At 43.8% G+C, this 21,046-nt stretch overlaps 1 protein-coding gene across 3 annotated transcripts in view; it reads right to left on the reverse strand.

The window, feature by feature from the left end:
* The window catches only part of GRIA3 (glutamate ionotropic receptor AMPA type subunit 3), a 512,289-nt gene that overhangs the window by 161,502 nt on the left and 329,741 nt on the right, over window positions 1–21,046 (reverse strand). For all 3 annotated transcript variants that reach the window (XR_011317998.1, XM_069747185.1, XM_069747184.1), the window contains exon 5: window positions 11,750–11,803. Coding sequence is in view for 2 of the 3 variants with exons in the window: in XM_069747185.1 (XP_069603286.1) it covers window positions 11,750–11,803 (54 nt within the window). In the remaining variant the exon portion in view is untranslated. The remainder of the gene's footprint in view (window positions 1–11,749; window positions 11,804–21,046) is intronic.

The following is a 21,046-nucleotide window of genomic DNA, read 5'->3' on the forward strand; positions in this document are numbered from 1 at the left end:
CATGTCCGGGCCCGTCTGAAGTTTGCTAGAGAGCATTTGGATGATCCAGAGGAGTTTTGGGAGAATGTCCTATGGTCTGATGAATCCAAACTGGAACTGTTTGGTAGAAACACAACTTGTCGTGTTTGGAGGAAAAAGAATACTGAGTTGCATCCATCAAACACCATACCTACTGTAAAGCATGGTGGTGGAAACATCATGCTTTGGGGCTGTTTCTCTGCAAAGGGGCCAGGACGACTGATCCGGGTACATGAAAGAATGAATGGGGCCATGTATCGTGAGATTTTGAGTGCAAACCTCCTTCCATCAGCAAGGGCATTGAAGATGAAACGTGGCTGGGTCTTTCAACATGACAATGATCCAAAGCACACCGCCAGGGCAACGAAGGAGTGGCTTCGTAAGAAGCATTTCAAGGTCCTGGAGTGGCCTAGCCAGTCTCCAGATCTCAACCCTATAGAAAACCTTTGGAGGGAGTTGAAAGTCCGTGTTGCCAAGCGAAAAGCCAAAAACATCACTGCTCTAGAGGAGATCTGCATGGAGAAATGGGCCAACATACCAACAACAGTGTGTGGCAACCTTGTGAAGACTTACAGAAAACGTTTGACCTCTGTCATTGCCAACAAAGGATATATTACAAAGTATTAAGATGAAATTTTGTTTCTGACCAAATACTTATTTTCCACCATGATATGCAAATAAATTGTTAAAAAAACAGACAATGTGATTTTCTGGATTTTTTTTCTCAGTTTGTCTCCCATAGTTGAGGTCTACCTATGATGTAAATTACAGACGCCTCTCATCTTTTTAAGTGGTGGAACTTGCATTATTGCTGACTGACTAAATACTTTTTTGCCCCACTGTACTACGTGGCTGTGCTATATACTGCGTGGCTCCTATATACTACATGGCTGTGTTATATACTATGTGGCTGCTATATATTATGTAGACTGTTATATACTACGTGGGCTGTGTTATATACTACGTGGCTCCTATAGGCTACGTAGCTCTGCTATATACTACGTGGCTGTCTGTGTTACGTGGGCTGTGCTATATACTATGTGACTGCAATATACATACATACATACATACATATTCTAGAATGCCCAATGCGTTAGAATCGGGCCACCATCTAGTATGAAATAAATAATAAAAATTCAATAAAAATGCATCCTTCATTTACCTAATCAACAATAAATAAATAAACAAATTTGGTATTGCTATGTTTGTAAAAATACAATCTATCAAAATCTAAACTTAATTAAAGGAAATCTGTCAGCAGAGTTTTGCTAGGTAATCAGACAGCAGCACAAGGTAGTTTACTAGGTGCAGCAGTTATGATAGAAGAACAGCTTCCTTCTGCAGATCTAGTAAAGTTCAGTAGTTTTGCTGTGTATATCCCACCCACACCACAGCTTTCTGTGTACATTGTGTAGTGACAGAGAGCTGCTAATCAGTGGAGAGCATGCGACTGGACTACCCTGCATGTGCCAAGTTGTCCTGTAATGATAATCTCCTGCTGATAAAATTCAAATTGTATCAAAATAGCAAAAACACAGCCCCGTAAGCGACACGACACTGTGTCTGCTCCTACTTTATGGTGCTGCCAGATTACATAGCAAAAACATAGTAAAAGATTCCCTTTAACCTCATAAGTCAATGCCACAAAGAGAACAAAATCAAAGCTCCAGAATTGCAATTCAATTATTTACAATCAAATTGTCGGATTTACGTCGACACATTGTGAATTATTATTAATATTGGTAGAAAAGTCTGCTTGTTACACAGCAACATATAGTTGTGCTCAAAAGTTTACATACCGCGTAAGAATTTTTGCTTTCTTGGCCTTTCTCCAGAGAATATGAATGATAATACCAAAACTTTATCTCCACCCATAGTTAGTGGTTGGGTGAAGCCATTTATTGTCAAACTACTGTGTTTTCTCTTTTTAAATCATAATGACCATAGAGGACTGGAGTGAGGTAATCTTCTCTGATGAGTTTAATTTTCAGCTTTGCCCAACACCTGGTCGTCTAATGGTTAGACGGAGACCTGGAGAAGCGTACAAGCCACAGTGTCTTGCACCCACTGTGAAATTCGGCTTAGGATAGGTGATTATTTAGGGATGCTTTAGCAAGGCTGGAATTGGGCAGGTTAATCTTTGTGAAGGGCATTTGAATCAAGCCAAATACAATGTTATCCTGGTAATACAGTTGATTCCATCTGCTCAGTCAATGTTCCCCAACTCTGAGGACTGTTTTTTTTCCAGCAGAACAATCAATGCGCCATGCCACACAGCTAGGTCAATCAACGTGTGGATGAAGGACCACCACATCAAATCCCAGTCATGGCCAGTCCAATCTCCAAACCTGAACCCCATTGAAAACCTCTGGAATGTAATCAAGAGGAAGATGGATAGTCACAAGCCATCAAACAAAGAACTGCTTACATTCTTAAACTTTTGTGCCAGGAGCAGTATAAAAGACTGGTGGAAAGCATGCCAAGATGCATGAAAGCTGTGATGAGAAATCATGGTTATTCCACAGACTTTGTTGCTTCCAAATGATTATGAACTTGTTTTTTTTTGCATTATTTGAGATCTGCAAGCAATGCATTTTTTTGAAATTTTGACCATTTCTCATTTTCAGAAAATAAATACAAAATTTATTGCTGGGAACTTTGGAGACATGTTTTCAGAAGTTTATAGAATAAAAGAACAATTTATATTTTACTCAAAAATTTCTTCTCCGGTGTTGCTATCAGTGTGTCAAGAGTGGGAGAAGAGGGTTGCATTGACAATCCAACTCAATGAGCAGCAATTTGATCACATTTTATAAGTGGTCATAAGCTTGTAAATAGCTCATGAAAGAATAAAGTTACTTTAAAACCAAGCACACCATATTTTCCTTGTGAAATTCTCAATAAGTTTGATGTTTCACATGACCCTCTTCCCATTGGAAAAAATAAAGTTGGATCCAAAATGGCCAACTTCAAAATGGCCGCCATGGTCACCACCCATCTTGAAAAGTTTTCCCCCTCCCATCTACTAATGTGCCACAAACAGGAAGTTGATATCACCAACCATTCCCATTTTATTTAGGTGTATCCATATAAATGGCACACCCTATGTATATATATATACATATGACCCGTTGAAGCGCCAGTCAGGCGCGAAACAGCCGTCGTCCAGCTTTGCCGCACTCTTTGTACAGCCCCGGTTGTGAAGATGTCTTTTACTACGCTTGAATAAAGTTACTTGCACCGGATATCCAGTGAGTGCGCTCCATTTCTTTCTTCTCTTGCTACCTACATGTGGATTGTTTCCAGCGGAGCTTCGCACCCAGGACCGGATACATTGGCCCACAGGACACAGGTGAGCGGTTCCCACTATACTCTTCGCCTGTAGTGCTGTCCAGCTGTTTCTTTTTGCATTTATATATAAGGCTACGTTCACATTTGCATTGTGCGGGGCTGCGTCGGCGACACACCGCACAACGCAAACAAAAACGCAACAAAACGCATGCTAAAACGCTGCATTTTGTGACGCATGCGTCCCTTTTTGCCGAAAAATGGATGCAAAAAAAATGCAACTTGCTGCGTCCTCTGCGCCCTTCGCTTGCGGCAAAAAAAACGCATGCATCGCAAAACGCAGCACAACGCATGTCCATGCGCCCCCATGTTAAATATAGGGGCGCATGACGCATGCGTCGCCGCAGCGGCGCCCGACGCTGCGTCGCACAACGCTAATGTGAACGTAGCCTTAGCTAATGTGGCTCTTTTGAGATGTATTCGTTGCAGAAAAATACATTTTCGAGTCTATTTGCTTTTTGCTTTTTAGAGGATGGAATGCACATAAACAGCTATTTTATTGTTATTTGTATTGTTCAAAATGCAGGACAAAAATTGAGATATCTAGATTTTTACAGACGTGACTGGAACGCCTGCCAGAGCCGTGGGGTACTTGGTACCGGGTCAGGTACTTAACCCCTTCATGACCCAGCCTATTTTGACCTTAAAGACCTTGCCGTTTTTTGCAATTCTGACCAGTGTCCCTTTATGAGGTAATAACTCAGGAACGCTTCAATGGATCCTAGCGGTTCTGAGATTGTTTTTTCGTGACATATTGGGCTTCATGTTAGTGGTAAATTTAGGTCAATAAATTCTGTGTTTATTTGTGATAAAAACGGAAATTTGGCGAAAATTTTGAAAATTTCGCAATTTTCACATTTTTAATTTTTATTCTGTTAAACCAGAGAGTTATGTGACACAAAATAGTTAATAAATAACATTTCCCACACGTCTACTTTACATCAGCACAATTTTGGAAACAAAATTTCTTTTTGCTAGGAAGTTATAAGGGTTAAAATTTGACCAGCGATTTCTCATTTTTACAACGAAATTTACAAAACCATTTTTTTTAGGGACCACCTCACATTTGAAGTCAGTTTGAGGGGTCTATATGGCTGAAAATACCCAAAAGTGACACCATTTTAAAAACTGCACCCCTCAAGGTGCACAAAACCACATTCCAGAAGTTTATTAACCCTTCCAGTGCTTCACTGCAGCAGAAGTAACATGGAAGGAAAAAATGAACATTTAACTTTTTAGTCACAAAAATGATCTTTCAGCAACAATTTTTTTATTTTCCCAATGGTAAAAGGAGAAACTGAACCACGAAATTTGTTGTCCAATTTGTCCTGAGTACGCTGATACCTCATATGTGGGGGTAAACCACTGTTTGGGCGCACGGCAGGGCTTGGAAGGGAAGGAGAGCCATTTGACTTTTTGAATGAAAAATTGGTTGCACTCTTTAGCGGACACCATGTCACGTTTGGAGAGCCCCCGTGTGCCTAAAAATTGGAGCTCCCCCACAAGTGACCCAATTTTGGAAACTAGACGGCCCAAGGAACTTATCTAGATGCATAGTGAGCACTTTAAACCCCCAGGTGCTTCACAAATTGATCCGTAAAAATGAAAAAGTACTTTTTTTCACAAAAAATTTATTTTCGCCTCAATTTTCTCATTTTCACATGGGCAATAGGATAAAATGGATCCTAAAATTTGTTGGGCAATTTCTCCCGAGTACGCCGATACCTCTTATGTGGGGGTAAACCACTGTTTGGGCAAACGGCAGGGCTTGGAAGGGAAGGCTCCAATTGTTAGCGGACACCATGTCGCGTTTGGAGAGCCCCTGTGTGCCTATGCATTGGAGCTCCCCCACAAGTGACCCCATTTTGGAAACTAGACCCCCCAAGGAACTTATCTAGATGCATACTGAGCACTTTAAACCCCCAGGTGCTTCACAGAAGTTGATAACGCAGAGCCATGAAAATAAAAAATAATTTTTCTTTCCTCAAAAATGATTTTTTAGCCTGGAATTTCCTATTTTGCCAAGGGTAATAGGAGAAATTGGACCACAAATTTTGTTGTGCAGTTTGTCCTGAGTACGCAGATACCCCATGTGTGGGGGTAAACCACTGTTTGGGCACACGTCGGGGCTCAGAAAGGAAGTATTGACTTTTGAAATGCAGACTTTGATGGAATGGTCTGCGGACATCACGTTGCGTTTGCAGAGCCCCTGGTGTGCCTAAACAGTAGAAACCCCCCACAAGTGACCCCATTTTGTAAACTAGACCCCCAAGGAACTTATCTAGATATGTGGTGAGCACTTTGAACCCCCAAGTGCTTCACAGACGTTTACAATGCAGAGCCGTGAAAATAAAAAATCATTTTTCTTTCCTCAAAAATGATGTTTTAGCAAGTAATTTTTTATTTTTTCAAGGGTAACAGGAGAAATTAGACCCCAGTAATTGTTGCGCAGTTTGTCCTGAGTATGCTGGTACCCCATATGTGGGGGTAAACCACTGTTTGGGCACACGTCGGGGCTCGGAAGTGAGGGAGCACCATTTGACTTTTTGAATACAAGATTGGCTGGAATCAATGGTGGCGCCATGTTGCGTTTGGAGACCCCCTGATGTGCCTAAACAGTGGAAACCCCTCAATTCTAACTCCAACACACCCCTAACCCTTATCCCAACTGTAGCCGTAACCCTAACCCCAACACACCCCTAACCACAACCCTAACCCCAACACACCCCTAACCCTAACCACAACCCTAATTCCAACCCTAACCCTAAGGCTATGTGCCCACGTTGCGGATTCGTGTAAGATTTTTCAGCACCATTTTTGAAAAATCTGCGGGTAAAAGGCACTGCGTTTTACCTGCGGATTTACCGCGGATTGCCAGTGTTTTTTGTGCGGATTTCACCTGTGGATTCCTATTGAGGAACAGGTGTAAAACGCTGCGGAATCCGCACAAAGAATTGACATGCTGCGGAAAATACAACGCAGCGTTTCCGCGGGGTATTTTCCGCACCATGGGCACAGCGGATTTGGTTTTCCATATATTTACATGGTACTGTAAACCTGATGGAACACTGCTCCGGATCCGCAGCCAAATCCGCACCGTGTGCACATAGCCTAATTCTAAAGGTATGTGCACACACTGCGGAAAATGCTGCGGATCCGCAGCAGTTTCCCATGAGTTTATAGTTCAATGTAAACCTATGGGAAACAAAAATCGCTGTGCACATGCTGCGGAAATACTGCACGGAAACGCAGCGGTTTACATTCCGCAGCATGTCACTTCTTTCTGCGGATTCCGCAGCGGTTTTACAACTGCTCCAATAGAAAATCGCAGTTGTAAAACCGCAGTGAAATGCGCAGAAAAAAACGCGGTAAATCCGCGATAAATCCTGTTATGAATAGGTAATTCAGAACCACAATGGACCTTGAAGTTCAGAGCACACAAAGTGACCTGACAATAAGCAAAAAACATAGGACGAGCTCTGAGACGTGGGAACTCTGCTGACCGCAATCCCTAATCCTATCACACCACACTAGAGGTAGCCGTGGATTGCGCCTAACGCTCCCTATGGAACTCGGCACAGCCTGAGAAACTAGCTAGGCCTGAAGATAGAAAAATAAGCCTGCCTTGCCTCAGAGAAATTCCCCAAAGGAAAAGGCAGCCCCCCACATATAATGACTGTGAGTTAAGATGAAAGTACAAACACAGAGATGAAATAGATTTAGCAAAGCGAGGCCCGACTTACTGAATAGACCGAGGATAGGAAAGATAGCTTTGTGGTCAACACAAAAACCTACAAACAACCACGCAGAGGGGCAAAAAGACCCTCCGCACCGACTAACGGTACGGAGGTGCTCCCTCTGCGTCTCAGAGCTTCCAGCAAGCAAGAAAAACAAATTAAAGCAAGCTGGACAGAAAATATAGCAACAAAAGAACACAAGCAGAACTTAGCTTATGCTGAGCAGACAGGCCACAGGAACGATCCAGGAGGAAGCATGACCAATACTAGAACATTGACTGGAGGGCAGGATCAAAGCACTAGGTGGAGTTAAATAGAGCAGCACCTAACGACTTAACCTCATCACCTGAGGAAGGAAACTCAGAAGCCGCAGTACCACTTGTGACCACAGGAGGGAGCTTGATCACAGAATTCACAACAAAATCCACAGCGGTTTAGCACTGCGGATTTATGAAATCCGCTGCGGAAAAATCTGCAGAGGACCAGAATACGTGTGCACATTCCTAACCCTAACCCTACCCCTAACCCTACCCCTAACCCTAGCCCTAGCCCTACCCCTAACCCTACCCCTAACCCTACCCCTAACCCTAACCCTAGTTCTAACTCCAACCTTAGTGGGGAAAAAAAAATTATTTATTTTATTATTGTCCCTACCTATGGGGGTGACAAAGGGGGGGGTCATTTACTGTTTTTTTTTAGTTTGATCACTGTGATAGGTGTTATCACAGTGATCAAAATTCACTCTGGAACGAATCTGCCGGCCGGCAGATTCGGCGGGCGCACTGCGCATGCGCCCACCATTTTGGAAGATGGCGGCGCCCAGGAAAGAAGACGGACGGACCCCGGGAGGCTCGGTAAGTATAAGGGGGGGGAGATCAGGGCACGGGGGGGGGCGTCGGAGCACAGGGGGTGGATCGGAGCATGGGGGGGTGGATCGTAACACGGGGGAGTGGATCGGAGAGCGGGAGGGTGGATCGGAGTGCGGGGGGGTGGATTGCAGAGCAGGGGGGTGGATCGGAGTGCAGGGGGGGTGGATTGGAGCATGGGGGGTGGGATTGGAGCATGGGGGGAGCGGACAGGAGGATGGGGGAGCGGAGCACAGGATGGAGGGGAGCGGACCACAGACCGGAGGGCTGGGGGGGCGATCGGTGGGGTGGGGGCACATCAGTGTTTCCAGCCATGGCCGATGATATTGCAGCATTGGCCATGGCTGGATTGTAATATTTCACCAGTTTTTTAGGTGAAATATTACAAATTGCTCTGATTGGCAGTTTCACTTTCAACAGCCAATCAGAGCGATCGTAGCCACGGGGGGGTGAAGCCACCCCCCTGTGCTAAAGTACAACTCCTCCTGTCCCTGCAGGCCGGGTGAAATTACAGTTAACCCTTTCACCCGGCCTGCAGGAACGCGATTCCGCCATGACGCATACGCTGCGTCACAGGTCGGATTGGCACCGACTTTCATGACGCAACGTATGCGTCAAAGGTCGGGAAGGGGTTAAAGGGATGTGTCACGGCGGCGGCAACCTGGTCCGTGGCCCTGAGCGCCCATGTTAAAGGGACGGTCTTTATAAAGGTTAGTTGAATAATAAAAGTTTGTGATGCCACCTGTGGTATTTGGTCAGGGGCGATCGACGCTGCTTAAAGGGGTCCACTGGGCTATGTTATGGCAGCAGGGATGGTATTGCTTCCCACAGGTGAAGCTGGGTCCTCAGGGCTCCCGGTGTAATAGATGAAGATGGTGATACAGTAGGTGATGTAGTAAGAAACGTAGGACACGGGGTTGCAGTCTCTTTACCTCTTTACTTGGTTCAAGGCAGCCACAGTCCAGGGTACCAGATCACGGATGCTCGTGTGGTCTGGCCGGCTTGGAAGCAAATTGGGAATCCCTCTAAACAGGTGGGGTTGGAAACCTTCCTTCTAGCGCTGTGGTGTTGTAGTCCCTTGCTTCCTTAGGCCTCACACAAGGTCCTCACCTTTTCTCTCTGTCCCCTTTAGGTAGGACACTACCTGTACGAAAGGTAGCTCGAGCCTTTTTACAGGATCTCTATCAGGACTCGGGCTCTATTTGCTACTGTGTCCTCAGGTGTTAATGGTAGACAGGTAACTTGCAATCAGCTGTCCGCCAGTTTCTGCCATGGGCCATGAAGTTACCCACACAACCTTGGTCTTCTGGCTACCGGTATCTGCGCTCGGCGTGGAGGAAGCTCAGTCGCAGCTTCTCTCTCCAGCTCTTCACTCTCCTGTGCTTCTTCTCCCTCTCAGTCTCCTACAGACTGCTCTGCTTTCTTTTTCTTTCCCAAGAGCCGCAGAATCACTCGTCTCCACGGCCCCAGCTTTCCTTCCTCTCTCCTCGCTCTCCTCTCACCAACTGTCTAACTCCAACTGCCTAGCAACTGTCAAGGTGAACTGCCGGGCATATAATGGGGTCCCTCTGCCATGACGCTCGTTTTGCTACACTTCTTCTGAAGGCATGTCAGGACAGGGAACGCCCAAGTTTAAATATCCCTATTGGCCAATCAGGGGAGGGTGGGAGGAGGTTTGACTGCATCACAAACTTTGACGGCCCATGCGCCCGCTCTTCTGCTTCGCTAAGTGAAGAAGTCCATGGAGACACCGGTCATGTGAGACACGGACCCCCACCATGCCCCTAAGAGTATGACGTAAGTTTGTTCCCCCATATAGACCGCAACTCAGAGAACTAGCGAACCAGGGTCTTGTGCGTGCGCTCTGTATTGTGAGCTGGCAGATCTTTTCAGAGTGGATGGTATTTGTGATTTTATGGTGTTTGGAACTGCCAATATGAAGGTTTTGCTGGGTAAGTATGACAAACAAGGGGAAGAAGGAATAAAAAATGGGGAAATGGGAATGTATTTAAGGCTATTCTTTGGTATTATTATTTCAACATCATGTGGGAAAAACCTTTTGGGTTGGTGACAAAATATAAATCTATATAAGGCATTAAAAAAATGGATTGTTTTGTTTAACAAATACACCAAGTGATGGGAAGTGAATCTTATTAATATAAATTGTACTTCCTCCGGTCTGGTATAGAATCACACCAAGGCTCTAGTGTCATATACAGTATTTACCAATGGCTTTTCAGCTGCAAAGATTACGCTAGTTAAATACATTGCATATTTAATGTTTTTTTTTTATTGTAAGATGGAAATGACAAAACAATTAAAATCATAAAAGACAAGACAGACAACAAAACACAATTATGGAGGTCGAGGAGTACAGCGTACAAGTGGTGACCCTATATACAAGATAGAGAGATATAAATCATGAGAAATGACCTACAAATCTGAGCATGATTGAATATATATGATGAATATCAAATATACAAGAGGTGAATAGTGCTTTAAATCCATAAATATAGTTACAAAATGAAAAATTGAAGTAAAAAATAGAAACTGTACAGTATATGGATAAATAAAGGACCAGTGCATAAAAAATAGTATAATTATCAATCCATAATAAAATAAATAATCATATCATTCATAGTGCAAAAGAAGGCCAGCTCAGTTAAGTAATGCAGAGTAACATTGATAAAAATAATAAAGAGCTACGGACTCAAAGTGTCCAAGAGTGCTGTATGTCCTACCTACACTGTCTAATGGGTGTTTCGCCAATGCTTCCTCAGGGAGCGGTGCGGTAGGGGAAGAGACAGATATACAGTATAAAGGATGGAGTAATTAGGACGATAGGGCCCAGATGAGAATAAAGTTGACCACACCATACTTACATGACCCTTACAGGCCAGTGGGCCCCCCCGAATGCCATTTGTGGGCTGGGGACACAACAGAGCAGCAGCCAATGGTGCCACTCTGAGTGGGGTGTAATGTCTGAGATGGGAACTGCAGAGTATTGGGGAAGGTGAGTATTGTTTATGTTTCTAAGGGGTTTGGTGGATTAAAGCTATAGATTTTATTCACCAGAACATTTTAGTTAAGTATTCACACTTTTGGAGTTTGCTGGATATGACATATTTTTTCCTACATTGTTCTTACTGTGGTCCAGTTCTCAGTTAGATAAATGCAATCTGACAATCCACGTACATTCGACTATATAACAACGCTGCTTAATATGGGTTCATCATCACACCCTGCAATGTACATGTTTTGACACAATTCCAAACTGTTCTATAGAGGAGAGCAATGTGATGAGAATCTGCCAAAACAGTAAAATGGCACGTGACAGCTCTGCGACATGTCATATAGAAGGAACATCGGCTTACAGGTAAAGCATTTCTGCATGATAGACCTGCGAGGAAAATATATCGGATCCACTTCTGGAAGTGAAATGCATTTTTAGCACAAAAATACAGACAAAATGTTCCATTTGTCCGAATTATGTCAGCAAATAGAGGACAAATTGGCCAATTCCCTGTTTTATTGCTATTCAAAAGATTGTACAGATACGGTACAGAGGAGGCTGACTCATTTCAATAGTAGACTATAATGTAATATTGAAAGAATAAGGTGAAGCGCAATATTTCACATTCTGTCTTTCATTTGCCAGATCATTTCTCAGGAATCGGGAAGCAGCCTTTCACCGGCTCCTTTCTGTACATGATTAATTCAGACATTATCAATACACAAGCACTGCAGGGCTGGAGTGTGCACAATAATACAAGCTCTTACCAGGTTTGCAAGCATATAGTGGTAGCCTCGTGTGTGTTTGCCAAGGATTACAACCTACAAGAGAAGAAAAATAGCACAGGTCAGGGATTAAGTTAGGTGTCAGTCCGAAAATGTCAGAAACTTTGAAAAGGTTGTTTTTAGATTACGCTTAGATGAACTACCCAAGTGCGTGTTTGTCGCACGGATGACTGTACGCTGAGAATAAAACACTTGTTTTTAGAATTTCACTATTAATTTATTTCTCACAGTTCTACGGTAGAAGAGCACAAATAACGCATCGTCACACAGATCAAATAACAAACTTAGCTCTGCTCCATCTGGCAAACACAGCTCTTGGAGATATGTAAAAATTGACCTTTTAGGATCTGCATTACTGACTCCAAACAGCTGCACGGTAGGGAAGAATTCCTCTACGAGGCCTCATTCATACATTAGTGTTTAAGCATGTCCATTAAAAAAATGGTATCAGTGTCAAGCAGTATTGTACATCAATCAGTGTGTCCGTTTTTACATCAGTGTTTTGTCTGTATGTACGTTTTTACCATCATTGTGTCATATGTGTGTTCGCTTTTACCATCAGTGTCATCAGTGTTTGATCCGTATGTTCATTTTTACCATCAGTGTGTCCGTTTTTACCATCAGTGTCATCAGTGTTTGATCCGTATATTCATTTTTACCATCAGTGTGTCCATTTTTACCATCAGTGTCATCAGTGTTTGATCCGTATGTTCCTTTTTACCATCAGTGTGTCCGTTTTTACCATCAGTGTCATCAGTGTTTGATCCGTATGTTCATTTTTACCATCAGTGTGTCCGTTTCTACCATCAGTGTCATCAGTGTTTGATCCGTATGTTCATTTTTACCATCAGTGTGTTCGTTTTTACCATCAGTGTCATCAGTGTTTGATCCGTATGTTCATTTTTACCATCAGTGTGTCCGTTTTTACCATCAGTGTCATCAGTGTTTGATCCGTATATTCATTTTTACCATCAGTGTGTTCGTTTTTACCATCAGTGTCATCAGTGTTTGATCCGTATGTTCATTTTTACCATCAGTGTGTCCGTTTTTACCATCAGTGTCATCAGTGTTTGATCTGTATCTTCATTTTTGCCATCAGTGTGTCATATGTGTCTCCGTTTTTACCATCATTGTGTCATCAGTGTTTTTCACTGATAAAGAAATGATTAAATTAAAAAGCTTCTTCTTTATTTTTTAATGCTAAATATGGACAGGACACAGATGACACTGATGCCATCCGTGTGCTGTACGTGTTTTTTATGGACCCATAGACTTGTATTGGCCATTGCTATCTATATTTCTAGTAAAAAAACAGACATGTCTCTGTGTGTTTTGCCTGGAAACACAGTCCGTGCAAAAACATGGACTTTCACATAGAATGGGCTCAGTAAAATTCGACCCTTGAATGAAGCTGTAATGCAGACAGCTCTGAGGAATAACCCAGTAACATTTCCAAAGGGGTTAACGAGCAAAGTGCCGGTTAGATAGATAGATAAAGCGGTCTTAAAGCAACAACCTAAGCAAAACCGATTCACTGTGTTATGTCTACATGTTGTCCTGAGGGGGAAGTTCATGACGAAAGGATATAAAATAACACAATGAGAATACACTGTAAAATGTGAATATGTACCTTCTACATTCACACTACTGTATATATGTATATAGACTAGTGATGAGCAAATGTGCTCGGATAAGGTATTATCCGAGCATGCTCGGGTGCTTACCGAGTGACTTCAGCATGCTCGGATAATATGTTCAAGTCCCTGCGCCCAGATCTCTCATGGCTGTTTGACAGCTGCAACACATGCAGGGATTGCCTAACACTAAAAAATTCAGCTGCGGGGGCTTGAACATGTTATTCGAGCGCGCCGAAAACACTCGGTTTGCACCCGAACATGCTTGGGTAACATCTTATCCTAGCACGTTTGCTCATCACTAATATAGACATACATAAATAGCAAAAGATTTAGGCAGATGTGGAAAAGAATGCTGCACAGTAAGAATCCTTTTTAACCCCTTTACCCCAAGGGTGGTTTGCACGTCAATGACCAGGCCAATTTTTACAATTCTGACCACTGTCCCATTATGAGGTTATAACTCTGGAACGCTTCAACGGATCCTGGTGATTCTGACATTGTTTTCTCATGACATATTGTACTTCATGATAGTGGTAAAATTTCTTTGATAGTACCTGCGTTTATTTGTGAAAAAAACGGAAATTTGGCGAAAATGTTCACAATATTTCTTTTTTTTTTAAACTTTGAATTTTTATGCAATTAAATCAGAGATATGTCACACAAAATACTTAATAAGTAACATTTCCCACATGTCTACTTTACATCAGCATAATTTTGGAACCAAAATTTTTTTTTGTCAGGGAGTTATAAGGGTTAAAAGTTGACCAGCAATTTCTCATTTTTACAACACCATTTTTTTTTAGGGGCCACATCTCATTTGAAGTCATTTTGAGGGGTCTATATGATAGAAAATACCCAAGTGTGACACCATTCTAAAAACTGCACCCCTCAAGGTGCTCAAAACCACATTCAAGAAGTTTATTAACCCTTCAGGTGTTTCATAGGAATTTTTGGAATGTTTAAATAAAAATGAACATTTAACTTTTTTTCACAAAAAATTTACTTCAGCTCCAATTTGTTTTATTTTACCAAGGGTAACAGGAGAAAATGGACCCCAAAAGTTGTTGTACAATTTGTCCTGAGTACGCCGATACCCCATATGTGGGGGTAAACCCCTGTTTGGGTGCATGACAGAGCTTGGAAGCGAAGGAGGGCAATTTGACTTTTCAATGCAAAATTGACAGGAATTGAGATGGGACTCCATGTTGCGTTTGGAGAGCCACTGATGTGCCTAAACATTGAAACCCCCCACAATTGACACCATTTTGGAAAGTAGACCCCCTAAGGAACTTATCTAGAGGTGTGGTGAGCACTTTGACCCACCAAGTGCTTCACAGAGGTTTATAATGCAGAACCGTAAAAATAAAAAATCATATTTTTTCACAAAAATTATTTTTTCACCCCCAATTTTTTATTTTCCGAAGGGTAAGAGAAGAAATTGGACCCCATAAGTTGTTGTCCAATTTGTCCTGAGTGCGCTGATACCCCATATGTGGCGGTAAACCACTGTTTGGGCGCATGGGAGAGTGTTGTGAATTCTGTGGCCAAGCTCCCTCCTGTGGTCGAGAGTGGTACTTCGGCTGGTTCTGTCTATGAGCTTCCTTTGGTGGATGAGAGTGGTACTGCGGCTTCTGAGTTTCCTTCCTCAGGTGATGAGGTTAAGTCGTTAGGTGCTGCTCTATTTAACTCCACCTGGTGCTTTGATCCTGGCCTCCAGTCAATGTTCTAGTATTGGTCTTGCTTCCTCCTGGATCGTTCCTGTGGCCTGCATAAGCTAAGTTCTGCTTGTGTTTCTTTTGTTTGCTATATTTTCTGTCCAGCTTGCTATATTGGTTTTTCTTGCTTGCTGGAAGCTCTGAGATGCAGAGGGAGCACCTCCGGACCGTTAGTCGGTGCGGAGGGTCTTTTTGCCCCTCTGCGTGGTTGTTTGTAGGTTTTTGTGTTGACCGCAAAGCTATCTTTCCTATCCTCGGTCTATTCAGTAAGTCGGGCCTCACTTTGCTAAATCTATTTCATCTCTGTGTTTGTATTTTCATCTTTACTCACAGTCATTATATGTGGGGGGCTGCCTTTTCCTTTGGGGAATTTCTCTGAGGCAAGGTAGGCTTATTTTTCTATCTTCAGGGCTAGTTAGTTTCTCAGGCTGTGCCGAGTTGCATAGGGAGCGTTAGGCGCAATCCACGGCTACCTCTAGTGTGGTGTGATAGGATTAGTGATTGCGGTCAGCAGAGTTCCCACGTCTCAGAGCTCGTCCTATGTTTTTGGTAATTGTCAGGTCACTTTGTGTGCTCTGAACTTCAAGGTCCATTGTGGTTCTGAATTACCTGTTCATAACAGTACTGGAGGCCCAAAGTACTAATGCTTCTCAATAGAGGGAAAAGAGAAGTTCTGAGACCATTTTTTTTTCTTTGCACTGTGTTCTGTCTTTCTTTTCCCCTTTACATCAGGGTGGTTCAGAACACAGGTGTGGACATGGACATTCAGGGTCTGTCCTCTTTGTTGGATAATCTCACTATAAGTGTACAGAATATTCAAGATTTAGTGGTTCAGAATCCTATGTTAGAACCTAAAATTCCTATTCCTGAGTTGTTTTCTGGAGATAGAGCTAAGTTTTTGAATTTTAAAAATAATTTTAAATTATTTCTGGCTTTGAAACCCCGCTCCTCTGGTGACCCAGTTCAACAAGTTAGGATCATTATTTCTTTATTACGTGGCGACCCTCAAGACTGGGCATTTTCCCTTGCGCCAGGAGATCCTGCATTATGTAACATTGATGCGTTTTTTCTGGCGCTCGGATTGCTGTACGACGAACCTAATTCAGTGGATCAGGCAGAGAAAAATTTGCTGGCTCTGTGTCAGGGTCAGGATGAGATAGAGATTTATTGTCAGAAGTTTAGAAAGTGGTCCGTGCTCACTCAATGGAATGAATGTGCGCTGGCAGCTATTTTCAGAAAGGGTCTCTCTGAAGCCCTTAAGGATGTCATGGTGGGATTTCCTATGCCTACTGGTCTGAATATGTCTATGTCTTTGGCCATTCAGATCGGTCGACGCTTGCGTGAGCGTAAATCTGTGCACCATTTGGCGGTATTATCTGAGCATAAACCTGAGCCTATGCAGTGCGATAGGACTTTGACCAGAGCTGAAAGGCAAGAACACAGACGTCAGAATGGGCTGTGTTTCTACTGTGGTGATTCCACTCATGCTATCTCCGATTGTCCTAAGCGCACTAAGTGGTTCGCTAGGTCCGCCACCATTGGTACGGTACAGTCGAAATTTCTTTTGTCCGTTACTTTGATCTGCTCTTTGTCTTCCTATTCTGTCATGGCATTTGTGGATTCAGGCGCTGCCCTGAATTTGATGGACTTGGAGTTTGCTAGGCGCTGTAGGTTTGTCTTGGAGCCCTTGCAGTGTCCTATTCCATTGAGAGGAATTGATGCTATGCCTTTGGCCAAGAATAAGCCTCAGTATTGGACCCAACTGACCATGTGCATGGCTCCTGCGCACCAGGAGGATATTAACTTTCTGGTGTTGCATAATCTGCATGATGTGGTCGTGTTGGGGTTGCCATGGCTACAAGTTCATAACCCAGTATTAGATTGGAAATCAATGTCTGTGTCCAGCTGGGGTTGTCAGGGGGTACATGGTGATGTTCCATTTCTGTCTATCTCATCATCCACCCCTTCTGAGGTCCCAGAGTTCTTGTCTGATTACCGGGATGTATTCGATGAGCCCAAGTCCAATGCCCTACCTCCGCATAGGGATTGTGATTGTGCTATCGATATGATTCCTGGTAGTAAGTTTCCTAAGGGTCGACTGTTTAATTTATCTGTACCTGAGCACGCCGCTATGCGGAGTTACGTGAAGGAGTCTTTGGAGAAGGGTCATATTCGCCCGTCATCGTCGCCATTGGGAGCGGGGTTCTTTTTTGTGGCCAAGAAGGATGGTTCGCTGAGACCTTGTATTGATTACCGCCTTCTAAATAAAATTACGGTCAAATTTCAGTACCCCTTGCCGCTGCTGTCTGATTTGTTTGCTCGGATTAAGGGGGCTAGTTGGTTCACCAAGATAGATCTTCGTGGTGTGTATAATCTTGTGCGTATTAAACGGGGCGACGAATGGAAAACAGCATTTAATACGCCCGAAGGCCATTTTGAGTACCTGGTTATGCCATTCGGGCTTTCTAATGCTCCATCAGTGTTTCAGTCCTTTATGCATGACATCTTCCGAGAGTACCTGGATAAATTCCTGATTGTATACTTGGATGATATTTTGGTCTTCTCGGATGATTGGGAATCTCATGTGAAGCAGGTCAGAATGGTGTTCCAGGTCCTGCGTGCTAATTCTTTGTTTGTGAAGGGGTCAAAGTGTCTCTTTGGTGTTCAGAAGGTTTCATTTTTGGGGTTCATTTTTTCTCCTTCTACTATCGAGATGGACCCTGTTAAAGTTCAGGCCATTTATGATTGGACTCAGCCAACATCTCTGAAGAGTCTGCAGAAGTTCCTGGGCTTTGCTAATTTTTATCGTCGCTTCATCGCTAATTTTTCTAGTATTGCTAAACCGTTGACTGATTTAACCAAGAAGGGTGCTGATGTGGTCAATTGGTCTTCTGCTGCTGTGGAAGCTTTTCAGGAGTTGAAGCATCGTTTTTCTTCTGCCCCTGTGTTGTGCCAACCAGATGTTTCGCTTCCGTTCCAGGTCGAGGTTGATGCTTCTGAAATTGGAGCAGGGGCTGTTTTGTCGCAGAGAAGTTCTGATTGCTCGGTGATGAAACCATGCGCCTCCTTTTCCAGGAAATTTTCGCCTGCTGAGCGAAATTATGATGTTGGCAATCGAGAGTTGCTAGCCATGAAGTGGGCATTCGAGGAGTGGCGTCATTGGCTTGAAGGAGCTAAGCATCGCGTGGTGGTCTTGACTGATCACAAAAACTTGACTTATCTCGAGTCTGCCAAACGGTTGAATCCTAGATAGGCTCGTTGGTCGCTGTTTTTCTCCCGATTTGACTTTGTGGTTTCGTACCTTCCAGGCTCTAAAAATGTGAAGGCGGATGCCCTGTCTAGGAGTTTTGTGCGCGATTCTCCGGGTTTGCCTGAGCCGGCGGGTATTCTCAAAGAGGGGGTAATTTTGTCTGCCATCTCCCCTGATTTGCGGCGGGTGCTGCAAAAATTTCAGGCTAATAGACCTGACCGTTGCCCAGCGGAGAAACTGTTTGTCCCTGATAGGTGGATGAATAAATTTATCTCTGAGGTTCATTGTTCGGTGTTGGCTGGTCATCCTGGAATCTTTGGTACCAGAGATTTGGTGGCTAGATCCTTTTGGTGGCCGTCTCTGTCGCGGGATGTGCGTTCTTTTGTGCAGTCCTGTGGGATTTGTGTTCGGGCTAAGCCCTGCTGTTCTCGTGTCAGTGGGTTGCTTTTGCCCTTGCCGGTCCCGAAGAGGCCTTGGACACATATCTCTATGGATTTTATTTCGGATCTCCCCGTCTCTCAAAGAATGTCGGTCATTTGGGTGGTTTGTGATCGCTTCTCTAAGATGGTCCATTTGGTGCCCTTGTCTAAATTGCCTTCCTCCTCTGATTTGGTGCCATTGTTTTTCCAGCATGTGGTTCGTTTACATGGCATTCCAGAGAACATCGTTTCTGACAGAGGTTCCCAGTTTGTTTCGAGGTTTTGGCGAGCCTTTTGTGCTAGGATGGGCATTGATTTGTCTTTTTCCTCGGCTTTCCATCCTCAGACAAATGGCCAGACTGAACGAACCAATCAGACCTTGGAAACATATCTGAGATGTTTTGTTTCTGCTGATCAGGATGATTGGGTGTCCTTTTTGCCTTTGGCTGAGTTCGCCCTTAATAATCGGGCCAGCTCGGCTACTTTGGTTTCGCTGTTTTTCTGCAATTCTGGGTTCCACCCTTGTTTCTCTTCAGGGCAGGTTGAGTCTTCGGACTGTCCTGGTGTGGATACTGTGGTGGATAGGTTGCAGCAGATTTGGACTCATGTAGTGGACAATTTGACTTTGTCCCAGGAGAAGGCTCAACGTTTCGCTAACCGCAGGCGCTGTGTGGGTCCCCGACTTCGTGTTGGGGATTTGGTTTGGTTGTCATCTCGTTATATTCCTATGAAGGTTTCCTCTCCTAAATTTAAGCCTCGTTTCATTGGTCCATATAGGATTTCTGAGGTTCTTAATCCTGTGTCTTTTCGTTTGACTCTTCCAGCTTCTTTTTCCATCCATAACGTGTTCCATAGGTCATTGTTGCGGAGATACGTGGCACCTGTAGTTCCATCTATTGATCCTCCTGCTCCGGCTTTGGTGGAAGGGGAATTGGAGTATATAGTGGAGAAGATTTTGGATTCTCGTGTTTCGAGACGGAAACTCCAGTATTTGGTTAAGTGGAAAGGTTATGGTCAGGAAGATAATTCCTGGGTCTTTGCCTCTGATGTCCATGCTGCCGATCTGGTTCGTGCCTTTCATGTGGCTCATCCTGGTCGGCTTGGGGGCTCTGGTGAGGGTTCGGTGACCCCTCCTCAAGGGGGGGGTACTGTTGTGAATTCTGTGGCCAAGCTCCCTCCTGTGGTCGAGAGTGGTACTTCGGCTGGTTCTGTCTATGAGCTTCCTTTGGTGGATGAGAGTGGTACTGCGGCTTCTGAGTTTCCTTCCTCAGGTGATGAGGTTAAGTCGTTAGGTGCTGCTCTATTTAACTCCACCTGGTGCTTTGATCCTGGCCTCCAGTCAATGTTCTAGTATTGGTCTTGCTTCCTCCTGGATCGTTCCTGTGGCCTGCATAAGCTAAGTTCTGCTTGTGTTTCTTTTGTTTGCTATATTTTCTGTCCAGCTTGCTATATTGGTTTTTCTTGCTTGCTGGAAGCTCTGAGACGCAGAGGGAGCACCTCCGTACCCTTAGTCGGTGCGGAGGGTCTTTTTGCCCCTCTGCGTGGTTGTTTGTAGGTTTTTGTGTTGACCGCAAAGCTATCTTTCCTATCCTCGGTCTATTCAGTAAGTCGGGCCTCACTTTGCTAAATCTATTTCATCTCTGTGTTTGTATTTTCATCTTTACTCACAGTCATTATATGTGGGGGGCTGCCTTTTCCTTTGGGGAATTTCTCTGAGGCAAGGTAGGCTTATTTTTCTATCTTCAGGGCTAGTTAGTTTCTCAGGCTGTGCCGAGTTGCATAGGGAGCATTAGGCGCAATCCACGGCTACCTCTAGTGTGGTGTGATAGGATTAGGGATTGCGGTCAGCAGAGTTCCCACGTCTCAGAGCTCGTCCTATGTTTTTGGTAATTGTCAGGTCACTTTGTGTGCTCTGAACTTCAAGGTCCATTGTGGTTCTGAATTACCTATTCATAACAGGAGAGCTCGGAAGGGAAGGAGCGCCGTTTGACTTTTCAATGCAAAATTGACAGGAATTGAGATGGGACTCCATGTTGCGTTTGGAGAGCCACTGATGTGCCTAAACATTGAAACCCCCCACAAGTGACACCATTTTGGAAAGTAGACCCCCTAAGGAACTTATCTAGAGGTGTGGTGAGCACTTTGACCCACCAAGTGCTTCACAGAAGTTTATAATGCAGAACCGTAAAAATAAAAAATCATATTTTTTCGCAAAAATTAAAATTTTTGCCCCCAGTTTTTTATTTTTACAAGGGTAA

Source organism: Ranitomeya imitator, chromosome 2 (genome assembly GCF_032444005.1).
Source record: "Ranitomeya imitator isolate aRanImi1 chromosome 2, aRanImi1.pri, whole genome shotgun sequence".
Taxonomy (NCBI): domain Eukaryota; kingdom Metazoa; phylum Chordata; class Amphibia; order Anura; family Dendrobatidae; genus Ranitomeya; species Ranitomeya imitator.